We start from the raw sequence: 20111 nt of genomic DNA on the forward strand, positions 1-20111 counted from the left end.
CCCCTGCTGGCTGCAGGGTCAGTGCCTTGCTGGGCATGCCCAGTAGGGGCCAGTCAAAGTTCTGTTTAAACTTTGACAGAAGTTTTCCGTGGTGGGCTCCATCCTCGATGTCACCCATTTGTGAGGACAACCATCCTGCTTGTCCTGTGAGAAATCCCCTCACCACACGATACACATGCCAAGCAGAGAGAAAGACGGCTGAGGCGGGCAAGAACCGCGCCACATGTGCGGCAGGCCCAACCACGAACCATAGCACGCGGCTAACTCTGAAGCACAACTAGACCGTCTCCCGAAAAATGCTGCCCCAATAGTGAAAACGGTACCCACGGAGTCCGGGAGAGTCTTACCACCCCCACTGCAACTGCTTCCTGCTGAAACTGGTTTTTTTTTTTTTCCAAACTTTACAAAAATAACAGGGCCTCTGCTCTCCTAAGGCCGAGGGAAGCTGTCCAGCTTCAGCTCAGCCTGAAAACTAGGACAGCCCTAAAAACAAAAAGCAGATGCCCCGAGCTGAAAAGCCACCTAGGCGGCCTCTTGAAGGGAGGGATCTGGACCACCAGATTTGCACCTCACAGATGGGAGTCAAGGCGTGCATACAAAATGGTCACCGACCTCCAGCTCGTCCACCTCAACCAAACAGGGAAGGGTTCCCCAAGGAACCCAACCCCTGGGAAAAATACTCCTGAGAAAAAGAAAAGGAAAAGGAAAAAGAAAAAGAAAAAAAGACCAAAAAAATCACCAGAAACTGCAGGTGAATACACCAGCCACCATTTCCTGGAGACAGAGAAATACTGAGGAACTGCAGGTGTCATCAGTGCTTATCAAGCGGTGTCAGTTAAATTTTCTCTATCTCCATCTGCAGACACGGATGCATAAACCCAGGAGTCTGGAATGATTCAGTTACGTACAGAAAACCAGAATCAGGTGCCCCACCTGCGAGATCTTTACCCAGATCCACATCTGGCTGGGAAGAAGCAGGCTTAGCGAAATCATAGGAAGACAAGTCTCCTTGAGCCTCCAAACAGCGCTGGCACAATTCAGCGGGCACTCCGAATATGAGACGTCCGAATATGACAAGCGTAGCAAAGAGAAAGGCACCTAGGCTTCTTAGGCACAGGCGCCATTATGGCCAAGAATGCACTGAGCGATGGCCTGAGGCATGCATCTATATTATGTTCTTTATATATATATATATATATATATATATATATATATATATATACACATATATACACACACACACACACACACACACGCATACATCTATAGGTGCTCAACTTAAGCGCACACATCTAGGCGGCCAGAATGAAAGTGCACAGTACCACTTGTGCGCTGATGTAAGCGCGCGGCCACTAGGCAGCGCTGAATGTGGGCACTCAGAATTCAAGGCTTTATTATGTGCTCAAAAACTGGGCGCACAACTGGACACACAGCACGACACACACGCCAGACCGACAAGCCAGTTGAGAGCAGCCTCAGAAAAAAAGGTTGTTTTTTGTTAGAAAAAAAAAAAAAAAAAAACTTACCAGAGCTTCCAACACCCACCGCGTTTCAGCTGCAAAAGCAGCTAAGTCCACGCCAGCAAAACCAGCTACCAGACCAAGGCACACCTCTCTGAGGGACCTCAGAAATCACCTCAGGAATTCTCAACTGGGGGAGGGACCAACTGGTATCACTGCAGGAGAATGGGTGGTAATTTTCTTTCTGTAATTCTCCTACTTAAAAGAGAAGCAATCCCCAGTGAGGAGATGCATATCCATCTGCTGGAGACAGAGAATACTGGTGGGCTGAGGTCACTGCAGGGGTATATGTACTGTGACGTCAGCTTGCTCAGTCTCTGTCTGCTGGTAGGAGTGCATAAACCCACTTGTTCTGGATTCATCTGACTAGAGCTAAGAAACACCAACATTTAAGGTCACAAAAAAAAAATGTGGAGTCAGGAAAGTATTCTGAATTAAAGCATCTCATCACACACGAGGCTGCTTACTTGATATTTTCAGTCCCCTCATGAAGCCATCATACACAGTTTTCACGTCATCATAGTAATATTCTATCAGCTCCTCTACAAGTGCGGATCTGCGAGCAAGCTCACCACCCTATGTCATAAAAAAAACAAAGTTATGGATAGGACTTAAACAGGTAAATGTGAATTAGTTATTTACTAGGGATGTGAATCGTTTTAGGACGATTAAAATTATCGTCCGATAATTTTAATATCGTCTTAAACCGTTATGGAACACAATACAATAGAGATTCTAACGATTTATCGTTATAAATCGTTAGAATCGTGAGCCGGCACACTAAAACCCCCTAAAACCCACCCCCGACCCTTTAAATTAAATCCCCCACCCTCCCGAACCCCCCCCAAATGAGTTAAATAACCTGCGGGTCCAGCGGCGGTCCGGAACGGGCTCCTGCTCCTGAATCTTGTTGTCTTCAGCCGGCGCCATTTTCCAAAATGGCGCCGAAAAATGGCGGCGGCCATAGACGAACACGATTGGACGGCAGGAGGTCCTTCCGGACCCCCGCTGGACTTTTGGCAAGTCTCGTGGGGGTCAGGAGGCCCCCCACAAGCTGGCCAAAAGTTCCTGGAGGTCCAGCGGGGGTCAGGGAGCGATTTCCCGCCGCGAATCGTTTTCGTACGGAAAATGGCGCCGGCAGGAGATCGACTGCAGGAGGTCGTTCAGCGAGGGTTCCGGCGCCTCGCTGAACGACCTCCTGCAGTCGATCTCCTGCCGGCGCCATTTTCCGTACGAAAACGATTCGCGGCGGGAAATCGCTCCCTGACCCCCGCTGGACCTCCAGGAACTTTTGGCCAGCTTGTGGGGGGCCTCCTGACCCCCACGAGATTTGCCAAAAGTCCAGCGGGGGTCCGGAAGGACCTCCTGCCGTCCAATCGTGTTCGTCTATGGCCGCCGCCATTTTTCGGCGCCATTTTGGAAAATGGCGCCGGCTGAAGACAACAAGATTCAGGAGCAGGAGCCCGTTCCGGACCGCTGCCGTTCCGGACCGCCGCTGGACCCGCAGGTTATTTAACTCATTTGGGGGGGGTTCGGGAGGGTGGGGGATTTAATTTAAAGGGTCGGGGGTGGGTTTTAGGGGGTTTTAATGTGCTGGTTTTGCGATTTTTAGATTTTTCACGATTTTTCACGATATTTTACCCCCCCAAACGGCAACAATACGATTCCCTCCCCCTCCCAGCCGAAATCGATCGTTAAGACGATCGAGGACACGATTCACATCCCTATTATTTACTTTTTCGGCTAATACAAGGACTAGGGGGCACTCCATGAAGTTAGCAAGTAGCACATTTAAAATAAATACAGTACCTGAATATTATCCACTTTGAAGTGCCAAAAAGCAGAATATAAAATCAAATAAATTAAATAAATAAATAAAACACAGAGAAAATTATTTATCACTCAACACACAATTAAGCTCTGGCAATCATTGTCAGAGGATGTGGTTAAGGCACTTAGTGTAGCTGGAATTAAAAAAGGTTTGGATAAGTTCCTGGAAGAGAAGTCCATAAACTGCTATTAATCAATAGGGAAAAGCCAATGCTTGTTGCTGGCTTTAGTAGTATTGATCTATTTAATGTTTGGGTACTGGCCAGATACTTGTGTCTTGGATTGGCCACTGGTGGAAACAGGATTATGAGCTTGACAGACCCTTGATCTGACCCAAGATGGCATATCTTATGTTATGTTCAATTCAGAGAAAACACAAAAAATAAAACCATCCCCACAAGTAATTCCAAAATCAAATAACTCCAAAACTAAAACAGCATTAGCAAGATCAATACAAGCATTTAAAAAGCAGAGTTGCTTACCTGTAACAGGTGTTCTCACAGGACAGCAGGATGTTAGTCCTCACATATGGGTGACATCACAGGATGGAGCCCAATCACGGAATACTTTTGTCAAAGTTTCTAGAACTTTGACCGACACCTACTGGGCATGCCCAACATGGCACCAATCCTGCATCCAGCAGGGGTCCCCCTTCAGTCTCGTCTTATAGTAAAAAGTACGTGCGAAAAATAAAATAAGAAAACGTAAGCGAACAAGCAAGCTACTCCCTGCTTTTTTGTGAATGCAAATCCTTTTTTCCACATTTCCTCTTGCCGTTGAAGCTTAGAGCAATGTTGGCATCGCATTAATCATGTGTATGTTTATTGAATAAGGGTATTATCTCCAGGTAGTAGCCGTCATTCCCGCGAGCCACACACTCTTCATTCATGTCCTCTAGACTTTATGGATCCACAGTGTTTATCCCACGCCCCTTTCAAGTCCTTCACAGTTCTGGTCTTCACCACTTCCTCCGGAAGGGCATTCCAGGCATCCACCACCCTCTCGGTGAAGAAATACTTCCTAACATTGGTTCTGAGTCTTCATCCCTGGAGCTTCAAATCGTGACCTCTGGTTCTGCTGATTTTTTTCCAACGGAAAAAGTTTGTCATTGTCTTTGGATCATTAAAACCTTTCAAGTATCTGAAAGTCTGTATCATATCACCTCTGCTCCTCCTTTCCTCCAGGGTGTACATATTTAGATTCTTCAATCTCTCCTCATAAGTCATTCGATGAAGATCATCCATCTTTTTGGTCGCCCTTCTCTGGACCGCCTCCATCTTGTCTCTGTCTCTTTGGAGATACAGTCTCCAGAACTGAACACAGTACTCCAGGTGAGGCCTCACCAAGGACTTGTACAAGGGGATAATCACTTCCCTTTTCTTACTCGATAATCCTCTCTCTATGCAGCCCAGCATTCTTCTGGCTTTAGCTATCACCTTGTCACATTGTTTTGCCAACTTCAGATCATTAGACACTATCACCCCAAGGTCTTTCTCCTGCTCCGTGCACATCAGCCTCTCTCCCCCATCAAATACAGTTCATTCGGATTTCCACTCCCCATATGCATGACTCTGCACTTCTTGGCATTGAATCTCAGCTGCCATATCTTCAACCACTCTTCCAGCTTCCTTAAATCCCGTCTCATTCTCCCCACTCCTTCCGGCGTGTCCACTCTGTTGCAGATCTTAGTGTCATCCGCAAAAAGACAAACCTTACCTTCTATCTGTTGCGATCCCGGGTCGGGCCCCGGGACTGCCATTCACCGCCGTCCCGGACCGGGCCGCTCCCAACTTCGCTGGGCCTGCACAGGCCTCGGACACGGCGCTCCCGCTCCAGAGGAGACGCCGGTGTCCTCCCATGGCTGGGCCTTCCCCTTAGGTGCATGCACTCGCTAGGGCTCCAGATTTAAAGGGGCCAGCGCGGGAGAGCTAAGGCCTGCCTCTGGATGACGTCAGACACTGCAGAGCTATTTAACCCTGCAGCTGGAGCGTTCCCTTGCCTTGCAATGAGGTTAGCTCCTTGGAGCAGCTAGTTGTCTTCCCTGGTTCCTGCTTCCCACTTCTTCCTGACGTCTGATTCCTGGATTTCGACCCTTGCTTCGTTCTCCGACTCAGACTCAGTCTTCTGCCTCTGTTCCTGGTTCCAGTTTTGTCTTCTGATCCTTGGCTCCTGACCCGGCTTTGTCTCTGACTCTGACTCCTGCTTTTGATCTCAACATTGGCATTGACTTCTGACTTCTGGATCCTGACCTTGGCTCGTCCCCGGACTCTGATTTCTTTTTCGTCCGCTGCAGCAGGTATCTGTTCACCGGCCACCTAGGCCTCGCCTAAGTGCCAGCGGCTTGGGTCCTCACTGGCTCCTCCCAGGGGGACCGCGGGCTTCCCAGGGTGAAGCTTCTTCTGCGATCGCCGTGTCGTTTCAAGGAACCTCTCCTCTGGTCCTTGGTCGCATACGGCCCACCTAAGTCCGAGAGGTCCGGGTTCCTATGGGCTCCTCCTGGGGGAACCTCGGACTTCCAGCGGTGAAGACATCCTCAAGACTCTCCTCAGTGCCGCCTGCCAGCCTTTCCATTCCTGAGGGCATATTCCACCCTCGCCCGCAGGGTTTGGCCGGTCCAAGGGTCCAAATCCGTAACACTATCCTGTCCGCAATGTCGCTCACAAAGATATTGAACAGGACCAGTCCCAACACCAATCCTTGCGGTACACTGCTTAAAACCGCTCTCTTTAGAGAGAGTTCCATTTACCATCACACATTGTCTTCTGACTGTCAACCAGTTTGCAATCTAGGCCACCACCTCGGCACTCACTCCTAAGCTTCTCATTTTATTCACCAATCTCCTGTGCGGGACTGTATCAAAAGCTTTGCTGAAATCCAAGTAGATGACTTTGAGTGCTCTTCCTTGATCCAATTCATTGGTTACCCAGTCAAAAAAGTCAATCAGATTTGTCTGACAGGATCTTCCCCTGGTGAATCCATGCTGCCTCTGGTCCAGCAATTCTCCCGACTGTAGATAGTTCACTATTCTCTCTTTCAACAGCGACTCCATTAATTTTCCCACCACCGAAGTGAGGCTAACTGGTCTGTAGTTACCAGCCTCTTCTCTGTTCCCATTCTTGTGAAGCGGGACCCCCACCGTTCTTCTCCAATCACTCAGCACCACTCCCATTTCTAGGGATCTATTGAACAGGTCACACAGCAGACCCACCAGCACATCTTTGAGCTCCATCAGTATCCTGGGATGAACTTCATCAGGCCCCATGGTTTTGTCCATTTTCAGTTTCTCCAGCTTTTCCCATACATTTTCTACTATAAATGGAGTTACATCTACTCCACTCCCCTCCAGTTTCTTGTTAACTAGCAACGGTCCTTCTCCAGGGTCCTCTTTAGTGAACACAGAACTGAAGTATTCGTTTAATATTTCTGCCATTTCTTCGTCTCTCTCCACACATTGATCCTTTCCACCTTTAAATATCACTATACCACTTTGAACTTTTCTCTTTTCACTGATGTATCTGAAAAATGTTTTGTCACCTCTCTTTACCTCCTTGGCAATCCTCTCTTCCGCTTGACTTTTTGCCGTCTTGATTAATTTCTTCGTCTCCCCTCAGTTCTACCAGATATTCTTCTTTGTGCTCCTCCCTTTGGGATCCTTTATATTTCCTGAATGCTGTTCTTTTAGCCTTTATTTTGTCAGCCACCTCCTTTGAGAACCAGATAGAAAAGTAAAGAAAAGCAAAAGAAAAATGAAACCTAACATATAGATTAGTTGCCTTGGTAATTGCTCCTTTTAGATTGGTCCAATGTTGATCCACATCTCTCTCGTTCTCCCAGCCTTTTAGTTCTTCCTCCAGGTACTTCCCCATTTCATCAAAGTCCGTGTTTTTGAACTGCAAAACTTGGGTCTTTGTGCTTCTTTTCCGTATCCTTTTTGTGATATTAAACCATACCGTTTGATGATCACTGGTGCTGAGGTGGGCGCCCACCTGGACATCAGAGACATTATCTCCATTAGTGAGGACTAAGTCGAGTATAGCTCCTTTTCTCGTGGGTGAGTTCCGAGCTGAGGATGCCCGAGCAATGCACCAAATGCACCCAAAAGACGTGCAACAGGCACAACAACAGGGGTGGAATTTGGTAAGGAGGACATCCTGAAACCCTGAACGGGTTGGTGGAAGGATGTTGGGTAGTTAAACTGAAAACAAGTTGCATAGAACAGATTGGCCGAAAATGAAATCTTGTCTGCCAGCCTTATCTAAGCAATAATGGGCTGCGAAGGTATGGAGAGAACTCCAGGTAGCAGCCTTACAAATATCAGCAAGCGCCACTGAACAGAGGTGCGCTACTGCTGTTGCCATGGTCCTGATAGAGTGTGCTTTCACACAGCAGTGGAATGCCTGCTTGCTGGTAGCAAAAAGAAATACAGTCCATTAACCAGGAGGAGAGGGTTTGCTTTCCCACAGGATTTCTCAATTTCATGGTGTCGAAAGAAACAAACAATTGAGTGGATTTCCTGTGGGCCGACATGCGATCTATATAGAAGGCTAGGGCACGTTTGCAGTCCAAGGAATGCAGAGCCTGTTCTCCTGGGAAAAAAGGTAGGTAGGATGATGGATTGATTAATATGAAATTCCGATACTACCTTTGGTAAAAACTTAGGGTGAGTGCAGAGCACTACCCTGTCATGCAGAATTTTAGTGTAAGGCAGGTAGGTAACTAAAGCCTGCAACTCACTAACTCTGTGAGCTGAGGTGATAGCGAGAAGAAAAACTACTTTCCAGGTAAGATAGCGGAGATCACAAGAGTGGAGAGGCTCAATCGGAGCCACCCCAAAACCACGTTAAGGTCCCAAGCAGGGGCTGGAGGGTGCAATGGAGTTTTTAAGGGGAGCAAGTCTCTCATGAAGCATGTTACTAAGGGTTGTGTTGAAATAGCGACATCCCCTACGCCCTTATGAAACACGGCTACCACGCTGACATGCACCCTGATTGAGGAAGTTTTCAGGAGCCAGAGATAGTCCAGAAACTTCGCCTTGGAACAAGTGAAGGGGTCTATGGACATGGAAGTGCATCAGACCATAAACCTCTTCCATTTAAAACGATAAGACCTTCTCGTGAAGGCTTTCATGAAGCTACCAGGACTCGGGAAACCGACTCTGGAAGGTTAAGAGGTTGGAGTATTAACCTTTCAACATCCAGGCAGTCAGAGATAGGGCCTGGAGGTTGGGGTGGCGCAGGTATCCATCGTTCTGAGTTATCAGAAGCGGATCCTTCCCCAGAGGAATGTGTTGGCGTACTGATACGTCCTGGAGGATTGGGAACCACACCTGGCGTGGCCAGTGAAGGGCTATCAGAATCATTACGCCCTTGTCCCTCCGTAACTTCACGAGAGTCTTCGAAATGAGTGGAAGTGGAGGGTACGCATAGAAGAGACCACTGGCCCACGAGAGAGCGAAAGCGTCCCTCTGTGGCGAATGGTGGCTGCGAGTTAGAGAGCAGAAGTTTTCTACTTTGAGGTTGTGGACTGACGCAAAGAGGTCTATGTGAGGGTAACCCCAATGTTGGAATATTGCGTCCGCAACCGTGGGGTTGAGAGACCACTCGTGAGGATGAAACGTACGACTCAACTTGTCCGCCAACACATTGTCCACGCCAGGCAAGTAGGTGGCTGTGAGGTACATCGAGTGGGAAAGGGCCCACACCCATATCTGTGCAGCTTCCTGACACAGGAGGTAGGAGCCAATTCCCCTTTGCTTGTTGAAGTACCACATCATCACCTGATTGTTGGTTTGAATCAGGATGGCTTTGTTTGAAAGGCAATCCTGAAAAACCTTGAGGGCATATCTGATCACCTGAAGTTCCAGGAAATTTATCTGATGTTTGGCTTCCTATGGGGACCAGGTTCCCTAAGTCTGTATGTCACAGACATGAGCACCCCGTCCTAGGTTGGAGGCGTCTGTTGTCAAAGTAATTTGAGGTTCTGGAACCTGAAATGGAAGGCCTTGAAGTAGGTTGGAATGTTGTATTCACCAGGCCAGCGACAGGCGGAGCTGTGTGGTAACGTGAACAATGCTGGACATTGGTTGACAAGCTTGAACCCACTGGGACTTTAGGGTCCACTGCATTACTCTCATGGCTAGGCGGGCCATGTGACCCAGCAGTATGGGGAAGTGATGAGCAGTTGAGGATACTAGAGAGTCTGTAGATGATGCACCAGAGAGGCCAGGGTGAAAGCCCGATTCTGAGGGAGGAAGGCTTTCACCTGTATAGTGTTTAGGTCGGCCCCTATAAAGGATAGGGTTTGGGAAGGAACTATCTTGGATTTGGGATAGTTGATTAGAAACCCTAGGGAGAGTGAGATGCAAGGACGCCAATGCGGCTTGTTGAGTCGGAGCCCTTATCAACCAATTGTCGAGATAAGGGTAGACAGACACCCTGACTCCTGAGGAAGGCTGCGACCACCACGAGGCAATTGGTAAAGACTCGTGGAGCGGACGCTAGGCCGAATGGTAGTACACGGTACTGGAAGTGACGAGGGCCAACCAGGAATTGCAGGAATTTGCAATGAGATGGAATAATTGAGATGTGTGTATATGCGTCTTGGAGATCCAGAGTGCACAGCCAATCTCCTTTTTGTAGAAGAGGAAGTAGAGAGCCCAAGGTTACCATCTTGAACTTATCCCTTTGTAGATACTTGTTTAGGGCACAAAGGTCCAGGATTGGACAAACGCTGCCTGACTTTTTTGGGATGAGGAAATACTGGGAATAGAAACCCTGCCCTTGTTGGGAGAGGAACTGAAGAAACAGCAAGGAAGGCTGTCTAACAAAGCCGTGAGGGCGACAAAACAGGATTAGCAGCCAGATGTCCAAATAGTATCCTTTATTGGGTAGTAACACGAGTATATGAACAATGCCCAACTCTGGCCGAGTTTCGCCCTCTTACAATGGGGCTACGTCAGGGGCTACAACATACAATAACACATACTTGTAAATAATAAAAATCATAAAAAAATAACTGAAACTCACAATTAAAATAGTAACATGAAAATGTGGTATAAATGTGAATTATGACAAAACATGTGGTTGTGAAATGGAGACCAAATGATCAAATATTATGCCTTTACCTCATATCATATCACGACTCAAGTTGTGGTAAAGGCATAATATTTGATCATTTGGTCTCCATTTCACAACCACATGTTTTGTCATAATTCACATTTATACCACATTTTCATGTTACCATTTTAATTGTGCGTCAGCCGAGGTGGGGGAGTCCACGGTACAGTCAGGAAGTTGTGGTAGTAACCAAGTGACTACCGCAAGCACCCACTGAACGGTGGTGACTGTGTGCCAAATGTTGGTGAAGTGGCACAATCGACCGCCGACCGGTACAGATGGAAGAGGAGGTTGGCATATGCTCTCCAGGTAGAAGGCAAAACCCTAATGCTGGTCCCAGCTGAGGGGCTGGCTGGGTCTTCTGTGGTCGGGATTGCCTGGACTGACCTTTTTCATAAGACTTGGAAGGGCGACCTCGGGAAGCCTGAGGATAATACCTTCTTAGTTTGTAGACCGGCCGCTTAAGAGTCTCGCCTGAAGTTCCTCATGAGAGGCTTCTAGGAAAAGTAAAAAGTCATGGGATAGGTGGCAATGTCCTTTCGTGGATTACAAACTGGCTAAAAGACAGGAAACAGAGAGTAGGATTAAATGGACAATTTTCTCAGTGGAAGGGAGTGGGCAGTGGAGTGCCTCAGAGATCTGTATTGGGACCCTTACTTTTCAATATATTTATAAATGATCTCAAAAGAAATACGACAAGTGAGGTAATCAAATTTGCAGATGATACAAAATTGTTCAGAGTAGTTAAATCACAAGCAGATTGTGATAAATTGCAGGAAGACCTTGTGAGACTGGAAAATTGGGCATCGAAATGGCAGATGAAATTTAATGTGGATAAGTGCAAGGTGATACATATAGGGAAAAATAACCCATGCCATAGTTACACAATGTTAGGTTCCATATTAGGTGCTACTACCCAAGAAAGAGATCTAGGCATCATAGTGGATAACACATTGAAATCATCGGTTCAATGTGCTGCGGCAGTCAAAAAAGCAAACAGAATGTTGGGAATTATTAGAAAGGGAATGGTGAATAAAACGGAAAATGTCTTAATGCCTCTGTATCGATCCATGGTGAGACTGCACCTTGAATACTTTGTACAATTCTGGCCACCGCATCTCAAAAAAGATATAATTGCGATGGAGAAGATACAGAGAAGGGCTACCAAAATGATAAGGGGAATGGAACAGCTCCCCTATGAGGAAAGACTAAAGAGGTTAGGACTTTTCAGCTTGGAGAAGAGACGGCTAAGGGGGGATATGATAGAGGTATTTAAAATCATGAGAGGTCTAGAACGGGTAGATGTGACTCTGTTATTTACGCTTTCGGATAATAGAAAGACTAGGGGGCACTCCATGAAGTTAGCATGTGGCACATTTAAAACTAATCTGAGAAAGTTCTTTTTTACTCAACGCACAATTAAACTCTGGAATTTGTTGCCAGAGGATTTGGTAAGTGCAGTTAGTATAGCTGTGTTTAAAAAAGGATTGGATAAGTTCTTGGAGGAGAAGTCCATTACCTGCTATTAAATACGTTGACTTAGAAATTAGCCACTGCTATTACTAGCAACGGTAACATGGAATAGACTTAGTTTTTGGGTACTTGCCAGCTTCTTATGGCCTGGATTGGCCACTGTTGGAAACAGGATGCTGGGCTTGATGGACCCTTGGTCTGACCCAGTATGGCATGTTCTTATGTTCTTATGCCCTCTTGGAGGTGAACGAGAAATCAGCAGGCACTGAAGAAAGTTGACGCAGCGTTTCATGGTGGTCCTTTAGCTGCACCACAGTCTCCTGGATTTTGTCTCCAAAGAGATTATCACCAGCACAGGGCAGGTCAGCAAACCTGTTCTGTACCTCAGGTCTTAGGTCGGAGGATTTCAAACAGGCCCACCTTCTTGCACTAATCCCCACTGTGGACACCCTAGAGGCAGTATAAAACATGTTGTACACAGCGCAGACCTCATGCTTGCCCGCATCCAGGTCTTTTTGAGCCAGAGCATTAAGCTCATCCTGGAATTGGTCAGGTAAAGATTCAGAGACATCCTGGATCTTCTTTAAAAGGTTTCTGTTATACTGGGTCATGTATAACTGGTAGGAAGCAATGTGAGATATAAGCATTGAGCCATGAAAGACCCATCTGCCAAAAGCATCTAGGGATTTCTGCTCCTTCCCTGGAGTTATGGAAGAATGAGGTTTGGAACGCCGTGCCTTTTTCTGGGCTGATTCCACAACCACAGAGTGATGATCCAGTTGTGATCTTTGAAACCCAGGAGCTGACTGTACAAGATAGGTGGCATGTCTTACGGTTGACAGGCGGAACCGAACCTGGGTGCTCCCAATTCCTCTTTAGAAGATTAATTAGGATTTCATGAATAGGAATAGACATGATTTCCTTAGGAGCATCAAGAAACTGGAGTACTTCCAGCATCTTGTGCCTTGAATCCTCTTCTGTCTGAAGCTGAAATGGAATTGTCTCAGACATTTCTTTAATGAAGTTAATAAAGGAAGATCCTCTGGAGGAGAACGCCTTCTCTCTTCAAAAGGAGAGGGTTCTGAAGGCAGATCATCTGTATCCTGGGAAGAATCAGTCCAAGGATCATAAGGTTGATCACCAGCTCCCTGAGGATCTTCAGAGGGGAGAAATGGCGTTATTCCCGAAGGGCCAGGCCTAGGCACCGATGGTGGCACCGATGGATGAGTCTGTGGCAGAATTCCAGACGGCGGTATGGGTATTGATGGTTTTTTGTCTTCCGATGACAAAGGTATCGGCGTCAAAGGAAGAGGACATACCGGTGTCCTTGGTTCCAGCGGTGGAAGGGCATCGATCAATGCATCCAGTCTACCCAGTAGCTGTGCGAGCGCCATGGGAATCGGATCGGTGACTGGCGTGGGCACTGGTGCTGGCATCGATGGAGGCTGGAAGCCCTGCAGTGCTTTACCGATGGCCTCTTGGATCATCCGATCCAATTCCTCATGGAAGCCTGGGACATGTAACCCCGGCTCCGGAGTAGGAGGCAATAGAGGCATAACCGGAGGGTCTACCGGTAAAAGTGGAGTCTCGGCTCCCTGCACCAATGAAGGTGGGGAACACCTTGGTGACCCGGTCACAGAGGAGGATGGGGCCTTCTCTGGATGGGATTTCTTTGTTGGTGGCTCTGTCGACACCGATGCAGAGGGCTTGCCGAGATCAGCAGTGTGAGCCTTCCAATGCCTGTGTCGATGCTTTTCACGATGTTCTCCTCGGTCCTTCTCCTGAGGCGATGAGGAAGAAGTCGACACCTTCAGAGTAGTCTATGCCAGTCGGGCAGCACCGGTGTCCCGCTGCTGGCGAGAGGTCGATGGCACCGGCTCAGATGAAGTCGAAGCGGTCGATGGAGTCGAGGGTTTTGAATGAAAAAGAAACTCCATCTTCTCTAAATGGGCTTTATAGCCCTTTGGCATCATTTGGGCACATTTGGTGCAAGTTAGGGTATCATGGCTGGACCCCAAGCACAATACACAAACTCTATGCGGGTCTGTGATGGACATTGTCCGAGGACAATCGGGGCACCGATGAAAACCTGATGCCGTGGCTTCGACAAACATTTAGATGCGGTGCGGTCGATGGCCGGTAGGCCCCGAAGGGAAAACGCGACGGGAATCAACCGCAAACGAGGGTAAAGCCTTACCTTTCGACTGCGGAGTACGGATATAGATAGGGGGACCCCTATGGGGTAGAATTTTTTGAAAATTTTTAAAGAAATTCCGTGAGGAAAATTCCTGTCAGGAATCTCTAGAGAGCTCCTTAACCCGTGTGGCGACTGCTGTGTGGAAAAAAAAAAGAGACTGAAGGGGGACCCCTGCTGGATGCAGGATTGGTGCCATGCTAGGCATGCCCAGTAGGTGCCAGTCAAAGTTATGGAAACTTTGACCAAAGTGTACCGTGATCGGGCTCCATCCTGTGATATCACCCATATGTGAGGACTATCATCCTGCTTGTCCTCTGAGAATAAATATTGTAATAATTCCTTCTCAAACATTCTAGAAGGGGAGGAGAAGTTTCCTGTAGTTTATGTAGGGGGGTCTGTCCCTTCAGACCATTTATTTTATTTATTCTTCAAAGCGGATTACATTAAGGTACTGTTGGTATTTACCTATCCTCAGATGGCTTGCAATTTAAGTTTGTACCTGAGGTAATGGAGGGTAAAGTGACAAAGGAGCAGCAAAGGATTTGAACGCTGGTCTCCTGGTTCATAGCCCACTGCTCTAACCACTAGGCTACTCCTCCACTCCACCATGCTAACTTTATCTCTCACCTGTCATTGAGGAGCAAGAAGTACAGCAGCTGCACCATTAGTCAGAGCAGGCGCAGTGGCTTAGTCCACTTTATCAGCCTTACATATATGAGGGCTGAGAAGAAGTAGAGGGAAGGAAATAGGGAACAGGGAAGAAAGGAAAACAGGTGCACGGAAGTCAAATCTAAGAGGGGGAAGGAGAGGAGGTGTTCACTCAGCATTGTGGATAAACTGAAGGGAAGAGGCAAGCTTTGTAGAGTGTTCTGCAGCAATTTTTGGCAACCTTACCTGGATGATGGCACTTCTCTTCACTACTTTTGGTGCAGTCATGTTAAAAAAAATGCTGAATTTTAAAAACTTTTAGGTAAAATATTTGATATTAGATCTCTGCCTAATCAGAATCTGGCTCTCCTACATTAAGCGATGTCTGGATGATGCGAGTTGGAAAACTCCCTCTATTAATCTCCTGGAGGTAGATATTCAAAAGCCATTTGGACTGATAACTCACAAGTTATCCACCTAAATGGCAAATGTGCCATATTCAGCCATTTATCCAGCTAAATTATAGCCGGATAAATAGTTATCCGGCTATAATTTAGCCAGATAAAAAAAGGGACATTTCAGGAGCATTCTGGGGAAGTGTTGAGTTATCCAGCTAACCTAGCCAAATATCAGCTAGGTTAGTCAGACAACTTTATACCTGCTGCTGAGCTAATCTAAAGTTATCTGGCCTTGCCTGGCCGGATAACATGCCATAACCGGATATCTTTAAAAGATATCCGGCGAGGGGGCGGATCCAAGATGGCCGCCGGATGAGATGTTGCGACTAGAGCGTCCTCGTCTTAACCGCTAAAGATTCTTCTTTTTTCTTGCGAAACCTTTACCTAACATGGGAAGGAAGCGCAAACCGAGGACATCTTACCCTGCTGATCCCTCGGTGAGCACTCCCTCCGGCCCGATGGATGCCCATGTCACACGCAGCACTCGAGAAGCGGGAGACCAACTGTTGCAGAGTGGGGGAGGGGAAGTAGAGCTCCCCTCTCTGCCTGGTTCTATGTCACCTTTGAGTCCTGTAGTGAGAACTCCACCGCTAGACCCAGCAGCCGGTAGAGAAGCAGCACAGAATGGGGAGGATACTCTGAACCGGAGTGGTTATGATTTCCTCTCAACAGGAGCAGGAGTGCTGCCGACGGCTGCTTCAAGCCCAACAAACGATCAGGGGCATGGCGGTGAAGGAGGAGGATTCCTAACTGAGGGAAACGCTATGGCTGCTACAGTTTTTGCCACGAAGGCAATACCAGCAATGGTAAGACCTCAGGTTTTCTCTTTTGAGACTTTATGGGAAGCCATTAATGATATGAGGACAAATATATTACAACAACTAACTCCAGCAATGGAGCAACTGAGGAAATTTGAACAAAAGTTGGAGGTATATGAAAAATCTAATATGGAGGCAGACCAACAATCAGTGACTATCAGGACTGAGATAAAAACGATTCAACAAGTGCAAGCAATGATTATAAAAGATAATAAAATCATGGGACAAAAGATTGAGAGTCTAGAGAACTGTGTTAAAAGTAGGAATGTTAGATATATAAATTTCCCACAGTTACCAGTGAGGTCTTCAAGGGAAGTTTTCAATAGATACATGCTTGAAATACTAAAAATTCCACCCGATCAGAGCCCAATAATTTTGAAATCCTTTTACTTACCAAAGGCTAAAACAGCGGCAGAAAATCAAGGAAATGGATTAGAGATGGAAACACCAGTGATTGATCAACCTCTGAACATAACAGCATTGCTGGAAACATCGGATACTGAAATGGCGGTACCTGCAACCCTGATTGTGATTTTTGCCTCTGATATAGATAGAGACAGACTTTTGAGACTGAGTATAAAACATAGAAATGAGAGATTTCTTGGTTTAATGGTCCGAGCCTTTCCTGATTTGTCTCGCGAGACACAGAAGAAAAGGAAGGCCTTTCTCCTTTTGTGACCTCAGGTCTTGTTAATTGGGGCTAGACATTTCCTCAAATTTCCATGCAAATGTGTGGTTAAATACTTGCAAAATACTTATGTTTTTTTCGATCCGCCCCAACTAACACAGTTCTTGGTTGGTAAGAACCTAGTGGCCATGGATGATGTACCCTGAAGGAACCTCCATAATTTTCTCACAAATAGCGTGGGGTGCTGTAACAATCCGGAATTATCCTTATTTTGGTATGATCCTGTTGTGTTTGATAGGTTTGGTAAAGATCCGCCCTCCTATTAGTGGATCTCTTCAGTGGAACAACAAGTAGAGATATTTCTCTTTACCTTTGTTTTATGTTTTCTTGGTTAAAATTAGACGATACTGATGTTATAAGTACCGACTAATATTATTGTTTTTCCCTGATTCTGTACAAGATTTCTTTCTTGAATAATTGTAAAATTGCATAAATAAATTAAAAAAAAAAAAAAAAAAAAAGATATCCGGCTAAGTAGCGCTGTCATTAAATAAATACATAAATGGGCCAATCCTCTCCCTCCCCATGCCCACAAGCTTATGTTAAGCTTATGCTTCCAGCACTGTCTCTCTTACAGCACAGCTGGAGGTGCCAGAACAGGGCGGAGGGTCCCATGCCCCCGGAAATGTATGGAAAGTTACTGGAGGGAGAGGAGGGGGGCGCCACAATGTTTTCTATCCTTGTGGATGGGTGGGAGGCAACAGGAAGGTAAGTTGATGCATAATTTTATAATACACCAGATGGGGGGGGGGGTCCTTCCATATTTTAAGGTTTTTAAGGGTGAGCAGAGCACAGCCTGATAGGGCCTTTATAAGATATTTTTTCACGTTATCTGGCCACACAAGGACGGATAACTAAAAGCCTACCCAGCTATATTCAAATATAGCCACTTAGGGTTTTTGTTATCCAGCTAAAGGTAGCCGGATAACTTTAGACAGGTATATTTAGCGGGATGTATATCCCGCTGAATATATGTGACAAGTTATCTGGTTAACTTTAGCCGGATAGCTTGTCCACTAACCTGCCCACTGAATATTGGCCTCATGGTGAGCAAGTTGCCAGGTGTGCAGAAAGATCCAGGAAAGCATTCAACACCAGCGGTGACAAAGTCAGGGTCCAAGAAATTTAGATGCTAAAAAGAGTTCCTGGTGGATACAGTTTGGGGTTCCACAGTATTATGGGATTGTTGGAAACAGAACAAGCCAAGCCGAACACCATTACTCCTCAAATGAGGATGTGTCAAAACAATCAAGCAGACCTAAAAATTAGAAGACAATAATACTTGCAATTAATGATATTTTTCTGAATGATTTGTACTGCTCCAATTTTAATTTGCACTGACAAACATACATAGCTGATCTCTCTTTGGATTCTGCATATTATGACCATCCTCCTCATCCAACATATAGTACATAAACACACACTAAGCTAATCCTGGGATGCAACTGAATACAGCAAAGTCATCTGCGATACTCCAACCTCTGGATCCTGCTTTTTATTCTCAACACCATTTAATGGAGAACTGTGTACTCTGACTAAGGCAGAGATCTGGAGATAGATTAAACTGTGCATGGATTTGATTATACATTACTGAATTGAGAAATTGGGTTGTATGTTTATCAATTTTAGTATGTAATTTTCTTTTTATTATTTTGCATTGTTTAATTGCACAGGGTGGGTCAGATGAACATCATAGTGTTGTGGACAGTTTTGGTTTTACTATGTATGAACTTTGATATTATGCCAGCTAGCGAGCAACTGGATTAGGTGATTATATATTAAGTAATAAAATATCTATTGATATATATTCAAAGCTAAAAGCTTTACACAGGACAAGATATAGCTCTTAACCTAAAGAATACTGGCACTGGAAGGCTGGCTTGGTGACCATGTTGCATATTTCCAGGCTGATGATCTGGGTTTAATCCCCAGGCTTAGCCTGGGAGGCTGCGGAGGCAGTATTCACAGCCCTGCCAATGGGAGGGCAGGGGAAAGCAGAAGACTTGTGCTGATTACTGTACCAGGGTCCTTCCACATGGTAGGGTACAGCAGTGCCACTGGGCTGACCTAATTCCGTCCAACCTTTGCAACAAGAAATGGAGAAATTACTTACCTGATAATTTCGTTTTCCTTAGTGTAGACAGATGGACTCAGGACCAATGGGTATAGTGTGCTCCTGATAACAGTTTGAGACTGATCAGATTTCAATCTGACGTCAGCCCAAGTACATATACCCCGGAAGGAAGCCCTGCTCTCCAGTATTCTCTTCGAAATGCAATTGTGGATATATGAGACTGAACAACTTGAATAACTTGGTTAACTTGATTAAATTGAACTGGTTGATGTGGATATAGCTGGAGACCGCCAGTGCACTTCAACCGAGAAACGCCGACACCCAGTAGGTATGGGTATCCTAATTAGAGAGAGGCTTGGCTTACCCGTGTTTGTCTTGCTCTCGGGGAATTGTCACCCGATGTTTCTGTGATTGTCGGCAGCCATGGGTGGGATGCTGAGTCCATCTGTCTACACTAAGGAAAATGAAATTATCAGGTAAGTAATTTCTCCATTTCCTAGCATGTAGCAGATGGACTCAGGACCAATGGGATGTACAAAAGCTACTCCCGAACCAGGTGGGAGGCTGCCCGTGGCCCACTTAGTACTGCCCTTGCGAATGCTGAGTCCTCCCGAACCTGAACATCCAAGCGGTAGAACCTAGAGAAGGTGTGGCTGGAGGACCATGTCACCACCCAACAGATCTCGGTGGATGCCAGCATCTTGGTTTCCGCCCAGGACACTGCCTGGACTCTAGTGGAATGGGCCTTGACTTATAGAGGTGGAGGCTTGCCTGCCTCTACGTAGGCCACCTTGATAACTTCTTTGATCCAGCAGGCTATGATTGCCCATGAGGCCGCTTCCCTTGTTTCTTCCCGCTGTGAAGGACGAAGAGGTGGCCCGTCTTTCATATGGATTCCGACCTTTCCAGATATCGGACTAGGAGTCTGCCAACGTTAAGATGGTGGAGGCGGCGAGATTCTTCTGAGTCCTTATGCTCATCTGGCGATGGCAGTGAGATGGTTTGGTTTAGATGGAAGTGAGAAACCACTTTTGGGAGGAAGGAGGGGACCTTGTGTAGATGTATGGATACCGGTGTGAACCTGAGGAAGGGATCATGACAGGACAGTGCTTGAAGCTCAGAGATGAGACGGGCCGAACAGACTGCCGTTAGAAATACAGTCTTTTCAATGTTAGTAGTTGGAGGGACAGACCGCTGGTGGATCTGAAGGAAGCTCCTGCTAGGAAGTCTAGGACTAGATTGAGATTCCATAAAGGCATCGGCCACTTTAGGGGTGGTCGGATCTGTTTG

The 20111-nt window shown here is 46.4% G+C and overlaps 1 protein-coding gene across 9 annotated transcripts in view; it reads right to left on the bottom strand.

Moving 5' to 3' along the window:
- Window positions 1–20111, bottom strand: part of ACSL1 (acyl-CoA synthetase long chain family member 1) — a 292962-nt gene that overhangs the window by 212006 nt on the left and 60845 nt on the right. For all 9 annotated transcript variants that reach the window (XM_029585776.1, XM_029585969.1, XM_029585859.1 and 6 more), the window contains exon 3: window positions 1988–2096. In XM_029585776.1, the coding sequence (XP_029441636.1) occupies window positions 1988–2096 (109 nt within the window). The remainder of the gene's footprint in view (window positions 1–1987; window positions 2097–20111) is intronic.

Source organism: Rhinatrema bivittatum, chromosome 1 (assembly GCF_901001135.1).
Source record: "Rhinatrema bivittatum chromosome 1, aRhiBiv1.1, whole genome shotgun sequence".
NCBI classification, from domain to species: domain Eukaryota; kingdom Metazoa; phylum Chordata; class Amphibia; order Gymnophiona; family Rhinatrematidae; genus Rhinatrema; species Rhinatrema bivittatum.